At 34.9% G+C, this 17,807-nt stretch overlaps 1 protein-coding gene across 4 annotated transcripts in view; it reads right to left on the bottom strand.

Annotated features, from left to right (window-relative positions):
- Nucleotides 1-17,807, bottom strand: part of LOC149794066 (uncharacterized) — a 76,469-nt gene that overhangs the window by 38,924 nt on the left and 19,738 nt on the right. For 2 of the 4 annotated variants that reach the window (XM_089968009.1, XM_089968010.1), the window contains exons 4-5: nucleotides 17,260-17,529; nucleotides 3,501-8,977 (exon numbers count right to left, since the gene is read on the bottom strand). In XM_089968009.1, coding sequence (XP_089824135.1) covers nucleotides 7,554-8,977; nucleotides 17,260-17,529 — 1,694 coding nt within the window. In that variant the 3' untranslated portion in view covers nucleotides 3,501-7,553. Of the gene's footprint in view, nucleotides 1-3,500; nucleotides 8,978-17,259; nucleotides 17,530-17,807 lie in introns of those variants that run through there. The other 2 variants (XM_089968011.1, XM_089968012.1) reach the window with 1 other exon arrangement.

The raw sequence follows: 17,807 nt of genomic DNA, 5'->3' as shown, positions 1-17,807 counted from the left end.
ATTAACTTCAAAAAATAACTTGGGATTTAGTCCAATATGCTTAAGAATTCTCTATTTTCCTATGTTTCTCATTTCTAATTTTGTATTTATTTATTCAGAAAAGGCACAAAAAAGGCAGATGTACATGGATGGGCCTTTTTAGCTTCCACATGCCCTCTGACACTGAGTTATAATGACCAAATGCTTACATTAATAAAGTGTCACATTCATACTGTGTTTTCCAAAAGGCCCATTTCTTTATCAATTTGAACATTGGGTGCCCAACAGTGGACTGAATATTATAAGTTTCGTTTTCCTAGTCCTATTACTTCTGACAATAGTTTCTCTTAAAAACTCTGATATGTAAATCATAAAATATACATGTATAAGTAAATGCTTCTACAGTATCATAATTCATCCTGTTGAATGGGACCACTACACCTGGTAATTTATAATACTGGAAATTGATTTAAAAATTACAATCTCTTGGCAAATAAACTATTCTAATCAATATTTATAAAAGAAAGAAAAAAAAAAATACACTTTTCTCTTTTACCACAAAGACAAAGGGACTTCTAGGTACCCAAAACTAAGCTCATAACACTGAAACTACTGGTAGAAACCAGACAAAACACTTAATGTTTAAGACGCATGGATAGCTTTTTTCATCATCAAAGTGGACCCCAATCCATTGGACAGAATGAAGTCAAAGGTCACCACCTAATTTCTACAAAATACTAATGACCTTAAGGGCTAAGTCAATAGGAACAAGAACCAGTTCTCAATATCAGCTTCATATGAGAATTCATTCCTGTCTGTAAGGGTATATACATGTACTGATATAGAGTCGAAAGTCTCGATTGCTTCCAAGATGTCACCCTTGGGTTATTGTTGTTGTGGTGGTGTTTAACGCAATTTTTCAGCATATGATAGGCTATATATGGCGGCCAGTATTAATGGTAAAGATAGAACCGGGGGAAAACCCTGGAAAGAACCACCAACCCACGAGAAGCTACCGGCAAGCCTTCTCACATGCCCACACTGGCTGAATCCAAGACTCAAACCGGTGCAGAGGTGAGATGGCAGTGATTTGTAACGGAGAGCACTTTAGACCACTCAGGACCCTCACCCCTGGGTTAAATACCACACAGTTTAGAAGAGATGCCCAACAAGTGCATGTATGATTAATATTGATAGTAGTATTGGAACCTCATTATCTCAACAATTTATCTGATAGAAATGGTGCTGATTTCTTTTTTCTATCTTATGTATGCTGCCTGTTATTTCCAATGTTATATTTTATTGTCATGTAACTCAAAAGCTTATCCTTATGATATTAAATCAAATGGATGATGGTTTGGGTCCAGCTGATATCAATGAATCTTCCATACTATGAACGAGGTGCCCTGACTGGTAGAGTGGCCTAAGGCACTTGCCATTACAGATCACCTCTGTCCTGGCATCATGTCGCAGACATGTAGCATGATGTCCCACCCAGTTACATTATCCTGACACCAGGCCGACCAGTCTTAACACTAACCTCTTAATGCTGAGCACCAAGCAAGGCAGCTTTTAGTACCATTTTTAGAAGTCTTTGGTATGATATGACTGGGGATCAAACCCATGACCTCCTGCATCCGAGGTGGATGCAGCAGCTTAAACAGAGATGCAGGGGATGATAACTTTAAAGTTAATCATGCAAAACATGAATAGTGCATCATGCTTTCTTATGGAAAAAACTGTGTAGATTTACCAGGGATAAACAAACCCAATTTCAAAGTAATAACAATCATGTGGGACACATGGGTGTTAACACATACAAAAATATTTTGTGTTGTTGTTGTTGTTGGATTTAACGCCATTTTTCATCACACGATAGGCTATACATGGAGGCCAGTATTAATGGTGGAGGAAGATCCCGGGAAAACCCCGGAAAGAACCACCGACCCACGAGAAGCTACTGGCAAGCTTTCTCACATACCCACATTGGCTGAATCCGAGACTCAAACCGGCACAGACAGAGGTGAGATGGCAGTGATCTGTAATGGACAGCGCTTTAGACCACTCGGCCACTTGGGGCCGCAAAAATATTTTGAAAGTAACAACTATATGTACATATATAAAAATGGGTTAGCTTAGCAATACATTTACCTAAAACCACCATTATTTTAGACTCAAAATCATGGCAGTTCACAGTACAATGTCTTGGACTTCTAATATACAAAAGCCCTGGACTTTTAAAGACAGAGAATTAAAAGTTATGCAAATCACACAGTAATTATTTGCTTTGATGGCAGGGGTACTTGTACAAGTTTTTTAATCCTGCTCATGGTTTTGGAGTGTCATCTTGCAAGTTTCCCTACATGTGTACACAATTGTATGCTTGTGTCTATATATTGTGAGTGCCTGTTATGATCTGATTAAAAACAACACCTGTACATGTATCTACTGCATTTTTTCCAAAATCAAGCAATGCCAAGGAATGGGATAAAGGGATTAAGTTCAAGATATTTTACATCTTGCTGTGTAACAGGCATCGGACAACTTACAGATAATGTTGCACATACTGATGGCATGAGGCATGTACCAAACATAATGTGTTTTTTCATTTTGTAAAAAGTGTGTATGTGATTAGTATTTTTAACATAGCTTTAACAATTTTTCAGTCGTATCACTACATTGTCTGCAGTGTGGCAGTTTATAGTGATGTCTAGCACTGGGGCATCATGCCTCAGATATGTAGCATCATGTCCCACCCAGTCACACTATCCTGACACCATGCCGACAAGTCCTAACATTAACTTATTAATGATGAGCACCTAGCAAGGCAGCTGTTAGTACCATTAATCAAAAGTCTTTGCTATGACTGAGCCTGGGTTTGAACTCATAACTTCCCACATTCGAGGTGGACACTCCAACAACTAGATCACTGTAGCAGTCTTGAAAAAAGTCAAAACTACAACAAAACTGGCAATTTATACAAAAAATGAATATGAGGTACAACCCAAGTCCAATTCTAGTCTTTTAAGTACATTTTAATGCATTTTAAACATGTCTCCATAACACAATAGTAGCAACATATCCTTTGCTAGTTTGCTGGAAAAAAAATACAAATACTGACAAAGCTATTCTCCCCACCTGGTGTATCTCAGACGTACATGTAAGCCATATCAAAACAAGCACAGTGACCAGGTTTATACACAAATCAGAAGGCATGAAATCAGTTTCTTAATAAACATGACTAAGGAAAAGTGAAGCTAATCTAATTTTTCTGAAATGTATTTCAGCCTAAATTCTAACCAATTTTGTTGGCATTGCATTGGCTCTCTAGATCAGCTGGTGGAGCAATGCTATCTGTAGCTAGATGATATTTCACGACAACTTCATTTCACTGAACGTGAACCATGACTATGTATTATTTACAGCACTATGACCTTCATTCATTTATTCATGCATATATTTGACTGACGATGATTTAATCAATTTACACAGTCTAATTTCATCTAAAAAAAACAAGAACACAAATTTCCAGAATTTATTTCCAAAAAGACATGCACTAATAGAAAGTGGTCAGTAACTTTTGGACTGATTAGTTCTAGACAACTAGACACACCACAGGAACAATTCACCCTGCTGTACAAATTAACTACTTCTTTAGCTGCAATCAATAAACATTTGGATGACAAATTTTATCATGGAATATCAAAGGAAAGATGAGACACCATATCCACCAAGAACATTAATGCAGACTGCAACAGTAATACAAAAAGAAACAAGTTACAACTGTTGCAGATGCGTATTTTTTCCAAAAAGGTGACCCCTCTTTGAATTTATTGCAAGACATATCTTCTGAGGGTGTTGGGGTTCATGTGAAAAAGGAGAATCCAGTTGTAAAAAATTTAAAAAGCAGTTGGTATCATTAAGCGTGACATATCCATGAGTAACTTGCTGCAAACCTTTTTGCAACAGTGGCCTTGATGATACAGTCAGCAGTATATCATAGCATAACAACCATTTTGATGACAGGGCAGTCATCAACAGATCATGGCACTGAAGCTTTGCAGTAAATGTTTATAACAGAACTTAAACAATTTGCTACAAGATGTAAGCAACACCACTGATTACATAGCCAAATATTTTTTTTATCAGTTTCCAAGTTGTCTTTCAACCAGAATGACATATGTCAACATCAAAAACTTTCTTCACATGAAGACAGATTTCTTTGTACATATGCAAGGCAATTGATTGGCTGTCACTAAAGACAACCCATCCACTGCCATCTAAACTAGATTCCCTCAATGGAACTGATGCTCTATTGTCCAAACAATTGTCACTGAGAACAAATGTCAACATCCTTCAAGAAATTTAAAATCCAAATCAAAGTTACTGCATCAAATATCTCCTTCATGTGCTGAACATTGTAGTAATGGCCGCATGTAGTTTGGAGATCAAAACAATCCACTAGAAAATGTTTCATGGTAAAGAACACATTCAGGTGGATCTTAAATTCCGCCATAAATATACATTTCAGAGCAATGCCAAGATTTCATGGATTTCAAGATAAGAACATACCTTCTCTCCAACTTCTGAGAGTCAAGTTAGCTTCTGATGTTCTTGACCTTACAGATTTTCACATTATCTCCTGAGACAGCAATATCTGGTTTAAGGCAAGCAAGACACCATTACAAGGCCATTGGTGAGAACCCCATGACAATATGACCACCCAGTTTGAAGATTTAGTGACAAGATTTTCAATCTTTTTATCATGGCAGTATATCTGCACAGCACTATTTTCGTATACGAGTAACTAGATACCATATGAATTGTTCTGAATTGAAATGAAATGAAGTCGATTGAAAATGAACATATATCTTTCCAATATGGTGAATACAAAACATAATCCCATAAAAGAAGCTTCCAATAGACAATGTTCTTATCAATTCTACCAGACTATGCAAAATGGTTTTCAGCTACTGACTGCAATCACCATTCCATGTTTCCATGAGAAGGCAAGAATTTGCTCCACAACGGGTACAATTACATACAAGAAAAGATGAGACTAAACCCAGAAAAAGCAGATACAAGTCTATGGGACAATATTCATATCAACTGTCACTGGCATCTACGAAATGGTTCTTGGACTCTTATCAATGGCATCGATGAGGCAAAATCCATAAAAGACACATTTAGGCCTACACAAAATGTCTATACCATCTGCATCAAAACCTATTAAACTGATCTGGAGCTGTCATGGTTACAATCAAAGTGAAAATATAGCAAAAGCCCATCAATGACAGCAAAAATCTGCAATGTCAATGTGCACTCCAAATTACATCAGAATATAATGGTTCTTGAGTTATACTGGTTACAAGAATCAGGTGTCATGTAGATTTAAAACAAATAAAAATTGAAAAAATGAAACCTTCAATTCAAACAAGCAATGCAACTACTAAATGGTATTCAATTTATGTGTGGAGGCTGCATAACTTTGGTGGTTAAAAGAAGTTCGAATGGGTGAAGAGAATGGACAGAACAGATAGATGGATGGATGGAAAAAGTGATTACTATTGGGCTCCTGTGTCTTGATTCAGGACCAAAAATTAACTAATCTTGATTCAGGGCCCTAAAAATACTATGTATCAAGTCTAACTTGGATGTCATATCTTCCATCCAAAACTAAGTAAAGTAACATTGCTGAACCAAGTTGGCATATTCCTGCCAATATGATAGAAAGAAACTTTCATACCAATTCAATTATTTTAAAAAAATTATGAAAAAACAAGAGCCCTAGTATCCAGTCAAATCTGAAATGTGATAAATACCCAAACGCAGTTGGCCAAGAGAAATGGGTAACTCAAGATGGTTTATGAAGAAATTTCTTCTAATTCTATTATTCTGTACCTTTATCTGTGTTTGATGGTGGATCAGAATTGTTTGTTCAATATTAAAAGGCCTTTATCACAGGATGCTTTCTGTCAAATTTCTTTGAATTCTGTTGATAGGTTCTTGAAATAAAGTCATTTTAAGGAGTTTTCTATCTTAACGAAGGTGGCCATATTTGCTGGTGATTTAGCATAATCTGAAGCTAGAATGTTTTCTTGCCAAACTGGGTTGAATTCTGTCGAGTGGTTTTTGAGAAATTATTAGAAGGTTGTTCTACTTTTAGCACCAGCAGCCATGTTTGACGATGGATCATCATCCTTTGTACATATCTTCATAACAAGGTGCTTTGTTTTTAAAATACAAATTTGGTTAAGTTCAGTTAAACGAATTTTTAAGAAGCTGCCTCATCTTTTTTCTTCTATTTTTAAAAATGTCAGAAATGTACATGTATGGTGGTGGCTCTACATGATTTACATGAAAATGAAAGACCACGATGCCAGGGTCCTTTCAGTCAAATTTGGTAAATTTTGTTTGTCAAGAATTAATAACTTACAAGTTTTTATATTTATAGTAATGGTGACCATATCTGAAGACTGACTGGCATCATTTCCATAAAACTCAAAAGACACTGATACCTGGTTGCTTTTGCCAAATGACATTAAATTGTTTTTAACAATTGTTGAGGAGTAGTTGTTTAAAAGTTGTTTTTCTAATTTTAATGACAGATGAGCATCATTTGCAAAAAAATTAAAGCCTTCATGCAAGGATACATTCAGTCAAAAACATGCTGAGAAATCAATGATTTTAATGATTTTCTATTTTTAGTAATGGCAGCCATAATCAATAGCAGATCTACATTATTTATATTGTTTTTTAAAAAAGATATGGAGAGGTCTTTTAGTCAGGATGCTTTCTGTTAAATCTGGCCATATGCTATTTAGCTTGGGGTTTTTTTTAGAAGCTATTCAAAGGTGTAATTGTTTTTGGTTAATTCCAGCCATATATTAAGATGGATTGGCATCATTTAAATAAATCTGAAAAGGCCTTTATGCCAGGGTGTTTTCTATTACATTAGATTACATAATGTTCACTGGTTTATAAAAGAATTTTTTTATATAAAATTCTATTTTAGTAGCAGTTGTCATATTAGTAAGTGGATTGGCATTAATTATACAAGTTTAAAATGCCCTCATGCCAAGATCCTCTATGCCAAGTTTGGTTGAAAATGATCAGCGGTTTCTAAGAAGTTAAAAAAGCAATAGTTCACTGATTGATGATGCACTATGTATGCTGAGCAATATCATAAGCTTGCCTGATTTTATGGTCAGGTGAGTCAAAAAAATTTACACCAGCAGGCTGGTACCTATCGCTTGCATACAAAACTAATTCTGACAACACTGAATGTTTGTAATCAGTTCTCTCATAATTTTCTGTTTTTATGGAAAATTGTGACTACATCTAAAGTCACTTTACGAGCCGAGTCTGATACTGACACTACAGTCCCACCAATTTCATACATATGTATTTTACTTGAAAGTATAAAACAGTGAGTTCTGGAAATCACGTAGCCATTTTCAAACGTTTTGTGATTTCAATGTATTGCATGAAAACAGTACATCTCTGCAGCCATCGTCATAACAAATCAATACTATCTCGCTTCCTTCTCATTTTCAATCAAATGAATTAAAACTTCACTGTTTATATGCATGTTCATTCTGCAAGTGCTTGCGCAGGAAAGAGTGGCGCCAGAATTTCTTGTCACAATATACACAACTGCAGGGTCGTTCACCGGTGTGCCGCATCCGGTGTTTCTTAAGATTGGACTGATCTGCAAACTGCCAGCCACAAAACTCACACGTGTGGGGTTTCTGCCCAACGTGTATGTTCCAATGACGCTTCTTGTATGTCATGCTCCGCAACACTTTGTTACAGATGAGGCATTTCATTAAATTAAGTCCAAAGTCAACAAATGCTGTTTCTTCAGTATAGATTTTATTTTCAAATCTGTATTCCAAGCGGTTACTTTGTTGAATGGTTGGCTTGCTATACTGAACTGGAGCATTATGTATACTTGTCTGACAATATAATTCCGATATGGCAGGAAGAGTGTTTGACTTAGAAGCAGGTGACACAGAATATCCAGGCATACTTTCATTTATCAACCTATTCTTATGTTTATTTTCAGCATGTGTATTCAAATTATCTGACTGTGACCACTGATTTGGATCATCCTTGTTGTCATCATTGTAAAATCTGTCCGACTCCTCGTCGGTAGAGCTTAATGTGAGATCCAACATCTCGCCTGAATATGACTCTATCTTGTCAAGGTTCAGACGGCTTTCAAGCATATCAAATGTTTTCTCGCCCGGAAATGGTGAATGTTCATTTTCATGCATGCTACTCTCTGTACCAGATTCAAACCTTTCCGGTAAACAGACCCTTTTTGAAGGAGTAACTGACTCTTTATCTGCCGCAGTTCTTGTCAGAAGGCCATGTTCAATGAAGGAACTTGTTCCCTGGCGTTGGATTTGTAGGCTCGTCAGATCATTGTCCTTTCCATCCTTCTGGATATCATTTTCATTTTTGATACCATAGGTTCTGCTGACAGCTTTATTTTTGCTTTGTGTACTATCCAGTAATGTTTTGTCTTCATTTTCTGTCCCACCCATGGATGTCTTGTCTCTAAGGAATGTACCTGTTTGTCTGCGACCATGCCAGTCTATCACTTCATCATTAGCAACAGACTCTCTTGAAAGTCTATCATCTGTAGCAATTTTTGAATTGTACATCAAAGATGTCCTTTTTTTACTCATTTTCTTTCTCTGTACATCTGCAAGATTTGTGGGATTAACACATGTTGCCTTGGCCAAGGAATCGTTGGCTGATAAACAATCTGATTTATGAGACATGAATTCCTTATCAAATGCTGTTCTTAACATATTTAAGGAAACTTCTGATATCATACCAGGAGAATCTTCCTTCACTTCATGTTTAACAAATAAGTTAAAGCTATCAGACATGTTGTGCAGAGATGGACCCTGTCCCAGACCCATATTAGATTCTTTTTCATGCACAGAGACTCTGTCTATGGGCCCATGAATTGTCTGTGCAACTACTGAAATAAAAGAAAACAAAGGCAACTTTAGTGTTTTGAATTCTTTTATTTTCATATAAACTGATTTTTAACATCCCACTGGGTCTACAACAAGTCAGTTAGATCAGTGTGAGGGAGCTTCTGGAAGCTCTGATTAGGTTCAGCAAGACTCGATCACTTTTACATCATGAAAGCAGAGTAACAGCCAAGGTGAGTTTACAGTATATTTAATGGTAAGGAGAAAATTACATCCATGTAGAACAAGAATTCCTCAAAAGGTTCAATGCAACACCAGACAAAATTCAGTTATTCATGATAAGTCCCTTCAACCATCCTTTTATTCTTTTTAACTGTTGAGCAATGAAACCATCTCAAATATTCTTTAGAAACACTGGCATACTAAATTTGGTAACAAAACTTATGTCGTTAAACTGTTCACAAAATCCTTGGTCATGGCCTTTGCTCTCGAACCTGATATCAATGGTCAAAGATCACTGAATTTGTCTCATATTCTCTCAGGATACCCACACACATGCTAAATTTGGTAAAATACATGACGAATATTACATTATTTTTAAAATATTTAAGTTTATGAAATGACATCAATTTAGGTATTTTACAGATACGTGTAAATCAAAAAACTTGCTTTCAACAAAATCCATTCATAAAATAAAAATATGCTGGATCAGGATCAATATCCCTGGATAATATGAAATAAATCTGTCATTCCCTTGAATAATATACTTGTATGTGTGCATGCTTGCAAGCGCACAAGCTGTTATTGACAAATATGTTAAAATGCTGTCAGCTGTTTACTAAAACATAAAAACTAAATACAAGGTCTGGTCTAAATTACTTTATATACATGAATCCAAAAGTCACTGTGTTCATACGGTCAATGAAGTACAACAGGAAGCCCAAGCTGGCCTACTATCACTCACTTGGGTAGCTGACACATGTCCAATTGTGAATGGAGTCACGCGTACTGAAACTGTAGTGGGAAAGAAAAGCTTGGAACACACAGCTGCTACAGTGTCTGTTAGGTCTGGCATCATTTATCTTTTCTAATAGACCATATATATTTCTTTCATATTCAATGGAAAAAGATTTAGTGGCCTGAGCACACCTGTAATAACTGTATGTAGTATGTACATGTAGTACCTTAACAAACTGTGTGTGTGTGTGTGATGCTAACACTAGCTTCTTAATATTGAGCACCAAGCAAGGCAAGTGCTGGTACCACTTTACAGTCATTTTGTATGACTTGGCTGGGGTTCGAATTCGTAATATCCTCCATCTGAACACACAATTTTGCTATTAGCAGTTTCCAAAAACACAAATATGTCTGTTTTTTTCTTTCTCTTCTTCAAATGACATCTTAAACTGCCATTACTGTTCAGAAAATTCCACGGAGACTTGATATGATTTGACTTCCTTGATGATACAGATCACGTGCTCAATGGCACTTTAGGGATGGATAATATCCCCCTTCACCAAGGCAAACAATCCCCATGTCATGGCAAGAAGTCTGACTTGAAAGAAAATATTGCTCATGATTTCTCAACACCTAATTTTTGCTGATGGTGCCAATTATGCCTCTATTTCCCTTCCTGAAGCAGTCTGGAATAATAACATATCTGTCCTCCATTTACTGAGTACCAGATAAGATCTTTCTGATGGTAGCCTATTCCTGAGATTGTACATGTACCTTAAAATCAACATGTTGCCATGCTACCTCTAAGTAGTACAAAAACTGTATACCTCTTTTCGAAGACACCAGAGTAAACAGTCTTTCAAAATGTACGAATTTATGTTACTTTAATAAAATATCACTGTACACTTCAACCGTAGCAATTTGCTGCCATTTTCCTAATGCATATTTTCCTGCTTCATTCAAATGCTCTTGATTCACACAAGAATGTAAAGATCCTTGTGACCTTGCTATTTTATGATTATATACTATGGTCAAACTAAATGATTCACAGACACAGATATGGGAGGGGGGGCATTTATCAGACAGATTTCATTACAAAGTATTTACATACAGTACTATGAAAATATCTGGCATACAAACTGATACGTATGAAAGAAGATGATCATAATACATAATTTGTGATGCGGTTTGAAACAGGCTGGACAATATCACAATAAAGGTCTTGACCATCTCTCTGCTAATGAATTGCTCGGACAAAAATAATAATTGATTACAGAGCTGGTTAGCCCTTTCATCATGTACATGCTGATACCATGAAATACATTGCATCTTACCATTACTTTGTAATATTCGTAGAAACAGTTAATTCCATGGTATAAGAACAAGAGGGGTAACAAAAGTCAGCCATTTTTTTTTAAACTCCCACCAAGCATGACTTGCTGCACATTACTGCCAAAATACTTTTTAAAACCAAAACTACAGAAAACAATAATGCATAGCGGTAGATTTGAAAATATTTACAAAATTCATCACTATTCTCCTCCCAAAATGACTAATCGCAGTTAAAGACAAACTATTTATTCAAGCAAACAACACCTTCTTGAATACCTGCTGAATGACAGAGAAAAAAAATGGAAACCTTGGCTTTGGCCTACAGGTTTAAATGATGGTCAGGTGATATCCGCAAATAATCATGATTCAGAAAAGAGCTAAGAATCAATCTATCAATTATATCTATGAGAAAAACATAAGTTATCTAGATAGTTTATGATAAGCTATTTCAATTTTTTTCTTTTTATATTAGCCTTACTTTCAAATAGCACAAGTTTATATATCAGTATTACCACATTTTAATTTTGAAGGGCACTGTGTTTTATCAGCCAGCATAAATACTACTGATACTTCTATTCTTGGCATACTGAACAATTTTGATGAAAACTGAGACAAAAAAAGGCTACTTTCTCCAGTCACCTTGAGAGTTGTCAGACATTTCTGTAAAGGCCTGAAATTTTGCTAACTAGAGTTTAATTCTTAGGTTTGTAGCTAACACCATCATAATGTAGTCTTTCAGTGTTGTGCGAATGAATACTAAACATGACAGGGGAGGGGCAGATATTTCGGGCCTGGATTTCACCAAAAGAACCAAAGTCTGGGTTTAAATGTTTTAAATTCCAGCGATCTGATTAGCTGAAATTCTTACTGAAAACCAAACAATCAAATGAACAATACAAGTTTTACGGTCAAGTACAGATTTATCATTAAGACTTGTATTGTGCGGCATTGTCAACTATATTGTATAATGATACATAAAACAGTAATTGTTTTAAATGTGATACAGTTTATATCAAGATGGTACTGAATACATAAACTGAAAAATATACAAGCATGACCATGTTTGTGAAACAAACATCACTTGGATCATTGCATAAATCCACTGTATAATACACTAAATTCTTGGAACAAAAAAAAAAGTGTTTTCTTTCTTGTATGTAAAATTGGCCAGCTAAAGTATGCAAAGGAGTACACTGTAGCCACTACATGGAGACTGTATACAACGTTTGTGATCAGCCTTGTCATTTACTTCATTCAAAGGAACAGATAGACACACAATTCTGTAAAGTTTATACCATTTAGTTGTATCATTCTTCTATTACACATGTGATTCTATTGACAGTATGACTAAAATGCCATTTTAAAGGCTGTTTACTACACACCACTTTAACACGAAAATCAACCACTTTTGAAAATGTTTAACTTTAAAAAAGAAAAAAAAAACTATTTTTTCATAAATTCTCTCCACACATCACATTACAACAAATAGTCACAACCAGTCTAGTGGAGACAAACTATTCCACCAGTGCAATTATGTGTGCTGAGTATCTGATTATGAACTGGTAACACAACAGATGACATAACACAAGTTATATATCAATTATTTGTTGTTGGTCATTCACAGAGTTTAAGACCAAAGGTGGAATATTTACTGATCTTATAAGTGATAAAAGAATCAATGGTTTTTTATGGCTTTTGACCCTCGGAGTGAAAACTATTCAGTCTTTAGCAACTTTCAAAAAGGAGCGACTGACCAAACAATCCTTTTGGTAGAAACACTTGTATACACATTTTCAGTCTTCTTTAGTTGTTACTGTGCTGTTCAACGTATTTATGTATGTGCATGCTTCAGTAGGAATATTTAATAGAAGCTACTGTCTTTTTATAGTCAATCTGTGCCCAAAGTCTGAACAAACTGATCCCTTCAAGACTATTACCCACTGGCCCAAAAAAAACTTCCAGAATTCAAAACAAGGCTACATTTTTCTTGTAACAGCAAAGTGTTTCAAGCATTTCTGATATTCTTTGGCAGATTTTCAAATTATGTCATGTATGTCATTTAGGATAAACAATTCACCATAAGAAGTCTACTGGTGCAAATTCTATGTTGATACAATATTGGAGAAATAACAATATCAGCAAATCAAGATGGCTGCCATTATGGCCGTATTGGGTTATCAGATTGGCACCATTTTCATTTAGGTCCAACCCGACAGCATAAGAAGATGGTTGTACTGGCGGCATCATTTTCATTCAGGACCATGTAGACAATCAGCTTAATATGTGTGTGTAAAATTTCGTAGTAATCCTCCATGTACTTTAGGAGAAGTGGACATCAACTTCGGCTAATGGACTGATGGAAAACAAATGATGGAGAGACAACACAATCAAACAAGTTGTTCTGGTCAATGACCAGCCTAGACATAAAAACTATTGGCTATGAAATATTAAAAATTCAACAATGCTTCAAAATCAGAGTTGAACAATGGTCCTATGTCTGCATCATGTGTTTTATGCAAAGTGGATTTTAAGGTAGTAGAAAGAGAAGAAATGATATGATCTTACATGTGCATGCACCATCATAAATATGAAATCTGGACCAGAAAATTAATGACAGCCTGTTCTAAAGTGTGAAATTTAATGATCACAATAAATGTCATCTGTGGACACCTGGGAGTAAAGCTGTTAAGAAATTAAAAATGCTTGTAAATATTATTTAAAAAAATCTTTGCAATAAATTATGTGATACACAACTCTTCCTTTTTCATTTAATTGACAATTCCCTGGCTCATATTACTTATTAGTTTCACATTACCATCAATATCTGATTCGTGTTCTACTTTAATCAAATAATACATGCTATGCCCCATTAATGTGTTCACTGCCCTTAAATGTACAAAATGTCAGCTGATAAGAAATGCTACTGTGTTAGAAGCCGATCAATTTATCTGATGTCTTGGATTTGTGTCAATAATGCTAGTCTATATTATGACATCATCAGAGCAAATACTTCATTTCAGCCATGCATTATGATATTGATCTACGTCTTCTATACTGGTGGCACTGGGTGCTGGTGGCCTATATGTAAGTATCCAGTTGCAGCCTTCACAATTCTAAATTAAAATCAATTAAGCCGTTCAAACCTCTAAAGCTGTTAAGTTTGAAAAGGACTTTAACTGCTCCATAAAATTGTACACTGGATAGTAATGAGGTCATCAGAAAATAAGTTCTTGTCAGAACTTAATGTAGGTCAGCAGAACTTAATATAGGTCAGCATAATTCTGAATCTGATTAACGATGAGCAAAATATGTACATATGAACATAACATCGACAGTACTTGGAACTTTGCAATAATGAAAATGAGTAATCAATAAGAATTTGTTTTGACAGCATTTTTCTTTTCTTTTCTTACAAGCAAGCTTAAAATTTCAGCACACCTACACTTTTCTCGTGCAATTGTATATGGACATGTAGCATTTTGTATCATCACTCAGCCTAAACAAGGCATCTAAACTGTATATAATAACAGCAACACTTGTACAAATCCATCCTGTGATATCAGTCTCGACATAAAACTTAGTTCTCATGGGAACTGTAATTGATGAACAATAAGATGCAGGAAAACAATGAATTTTCTCAAAATTATGTATTCACCTAACATGAAATTATTTCAAAATCACAACAAATGACTTTCAGAAGCACAATTTCCATAAAGCCATTAAGAACAATGGTTGGAGCTAGTGGCTGCCAAAACCGCCAAATGTGATAAAATGTTGAAACTGTAATTCATTTCAATTACAACAACGAATCTGCTGATTTAAATTTTAGCAGTTTGTGTCATGCTGTTGCATGCTGACATTTGCTTTGAAGTCAATGAAATCCATTTCTGTCACAATGGTACTGTATATATGATAGAAGGAACCCAATAACTAATAAAAAGTCTTGAACAAATGCATAATTTGGCATTAAACTGAACACATATCAGTATTAAAAAAATCATAAGCTGTGAATTAGTGAAGAAAAATTAGTAGATAATGGGTTATGAACAGAGCTTAATGGAAGAGATCCTGTATAAAAGATTATCCTTTCTCTGGTATATAAAATGATTGAACATGTCTTGGTTTTATGTTAAATTGTGCAAGTAAAATGGGAATCATAGCACCAACCTCTGGATCAATATTTAATTAACAGAATTTCTTCACTAATTCATCTTTACAAAATAATGACTGCAAATGGCATATGAGCTGTAAAGTTTCACTCTCAAGAGGCACATACCTTGTAGGACATATCTAATTAACATCAGACAATTCCAAACTGCCAGAAATAAAAACATTGTTTTTCATTTCAAATTTGCTTTTCGAAGTTCTGTGGTAATAATGTATCATTTAACAACTGAAATTTTTCTTTGGAAATAAGGTGTAACACTGCACAAGATAAATTTTCAGCAATCAGTGATGAATGGAAATTAAATTTGAATTCATGTACATTTTCACAGTGTGTGTCATAAAATATATGTATTTTCCCACTATATTATCACTGACAATGTTTTTAGAGATGAATGGCAGTATTCTGTGTCAGCCATATAAGTATGGATACACATTGGAAATGAATGTTTGCCATATTTACAGCTCATACTAAAACAAGAAAATTTGAAATCAGTCTCACCTGCATCAAATCTAGTCCTTGCCCATGACAAATCTGGTGATTGTGTGACACCTAGATTGTAGATTATGTACATGTATGTTTGCCATGGAATTAGGATTGAAAAAAGGACTTCATGTATCAATGGTATGGGTGGCAAAGATTGTCTCCTACAGCAAATCCTCATACAGTTACCATGTCTAACAAGGCAAGGATTACGCTGAAACATCATTTCCATGCTACATATACCACAGTGTCATCTCTTTGCCTGGAAGTCATATAATACTGGAGGAATTCACTAAGTTTTGAGGAGGGGATTAACAATGCAGTGAATGTGGTTTTCATGACAATGAAATGCTGTAATAATGAATTTTTGTCTCTCAATATGTTGGAACTTTAAGATTATCAACAACCAATATAATTTTCTAATATTTCAGGACATTTTCATTAATAAGAAGCAGTAACAAAATTCAAAAATATTCTTGTTCTTTTTTCATACCTACATGTATATAAAGCCGAAATGTTCAGACAAATCTAGAGCAAAACTTTAGTACATGTACTATTTACACATTATACCTGCACAGTTTGTTAAAGTAATTTTGCATTACACTATTGACTGAATAAATTCAGTTTCTCACTTGATTCTCAGAAATCTATTTTTTATATAGATATAAGCATGAAATAAGAATAAGCACAGAATTAGTATTTTATTTTGTTATTATTTCATGAAAAACGAAAATGTCATGACACGTTACTGAGCATAAATTTTCTCTGGGTGTGAATAACTATTCTGTCGCAGCATCATGTGAGACCTTAATGAATGAATGCATTAAAAACAAAAAACAAAATACAAATGATATGGGAATTATGAAATCATCCTATAATCAAGATTTTTACAGTACCTGAAAACGGGTGGGAATCACTCAACTTAGCAGATACTTTGTTGAAATTATCCTCTATACAAAGCTTTACAAAACATGGATTGGACGGCTTAATTATTGTTAATCTTTCCCAGATAAAAATACCTTAAGAGAATACATTTAATACCTCATAATCCTCAATATTTACAGAGTATTACGACTGGACTTGTATGCTTTGAATTAAAAATTATGCCATGGATTGTGCCCTATCACAGATGTAAACAGGAGACAATCCCACACAATTTATACCAAAAGTTGAAAGCTAACATACTGGTGAGGATCACAATTTATAACCAGAGTTAAATGGAAATTTACTGGTGAGGGTTACAATTTATACCTACAGCTAAAAGTAAACTGACAGGTAATGGTCATAATTTATACCCAAAGTTAAAAGCGATGGTCACAGCTGGATGTCTTGCCTTTTGCAAATTTGCTGCAGGTGAGACAAAATTTGAAGACTGAAAAGTTCTCTCACCTCTATGTGCCTGACTAGATTCACGGCCGACTGAAGGTATTGTCTTTTGTTCTTGAGGTTGATGGCATTCTGTCAACTCACTGGCCTGAAGATCAAGGTCAAGGTCAATGTCAATAGGCTCAGATTTAATACTGACTGGTTCAATGATAGTAATTTCTTCAGTGGAATGCTCTTTTGGGGAAACTTCATATTGTTCCTTTGGTGCAGCCTGAGACTGTGACATAAAGTTCTCTAAACTTGATTTCTTGTTCAAGGATGGTTCACTTGCAACTAAAAAAATGAAAACAAAGATGTATGATGTGTGACATTCGAACAATGCATTTTATAATATTTTTGCTTACAGAATTTTATAATTATCTGAAAAATTACCTGAAATTGAATTGCCTTTTAAATTATGACACAAAGTTAAAAAATGTAAGAAACATTATTTTATACATATTAAACTGTCTTGACGTATCTTTGGATTAAAATCTGATATACTGCATTATGATTAAAATCATTTGATTAGCATCATTTAAAGTAAGTGCAAACGTAAGATTTTCTTTACC

The sequence above is a fragment of the Sinohyriopsis cumingii genome, chromosome 8 (genome assembly GCF_028554795.1).
Source record: "Sinohyriopsis cumingii isolate HCF-2022 chromosome 8, ASM2855479v2, whole genome shotgun sequence".
NCBI lineage: Eukaryota > Metazoa > Mollusca > Bivalvia > Unionida > Unionidae > Sinohyriopsis > Sinohyriopsis cumingii.
This window is presented reverse-complemented; position numbering and strand designations above follow the sequence as displayed.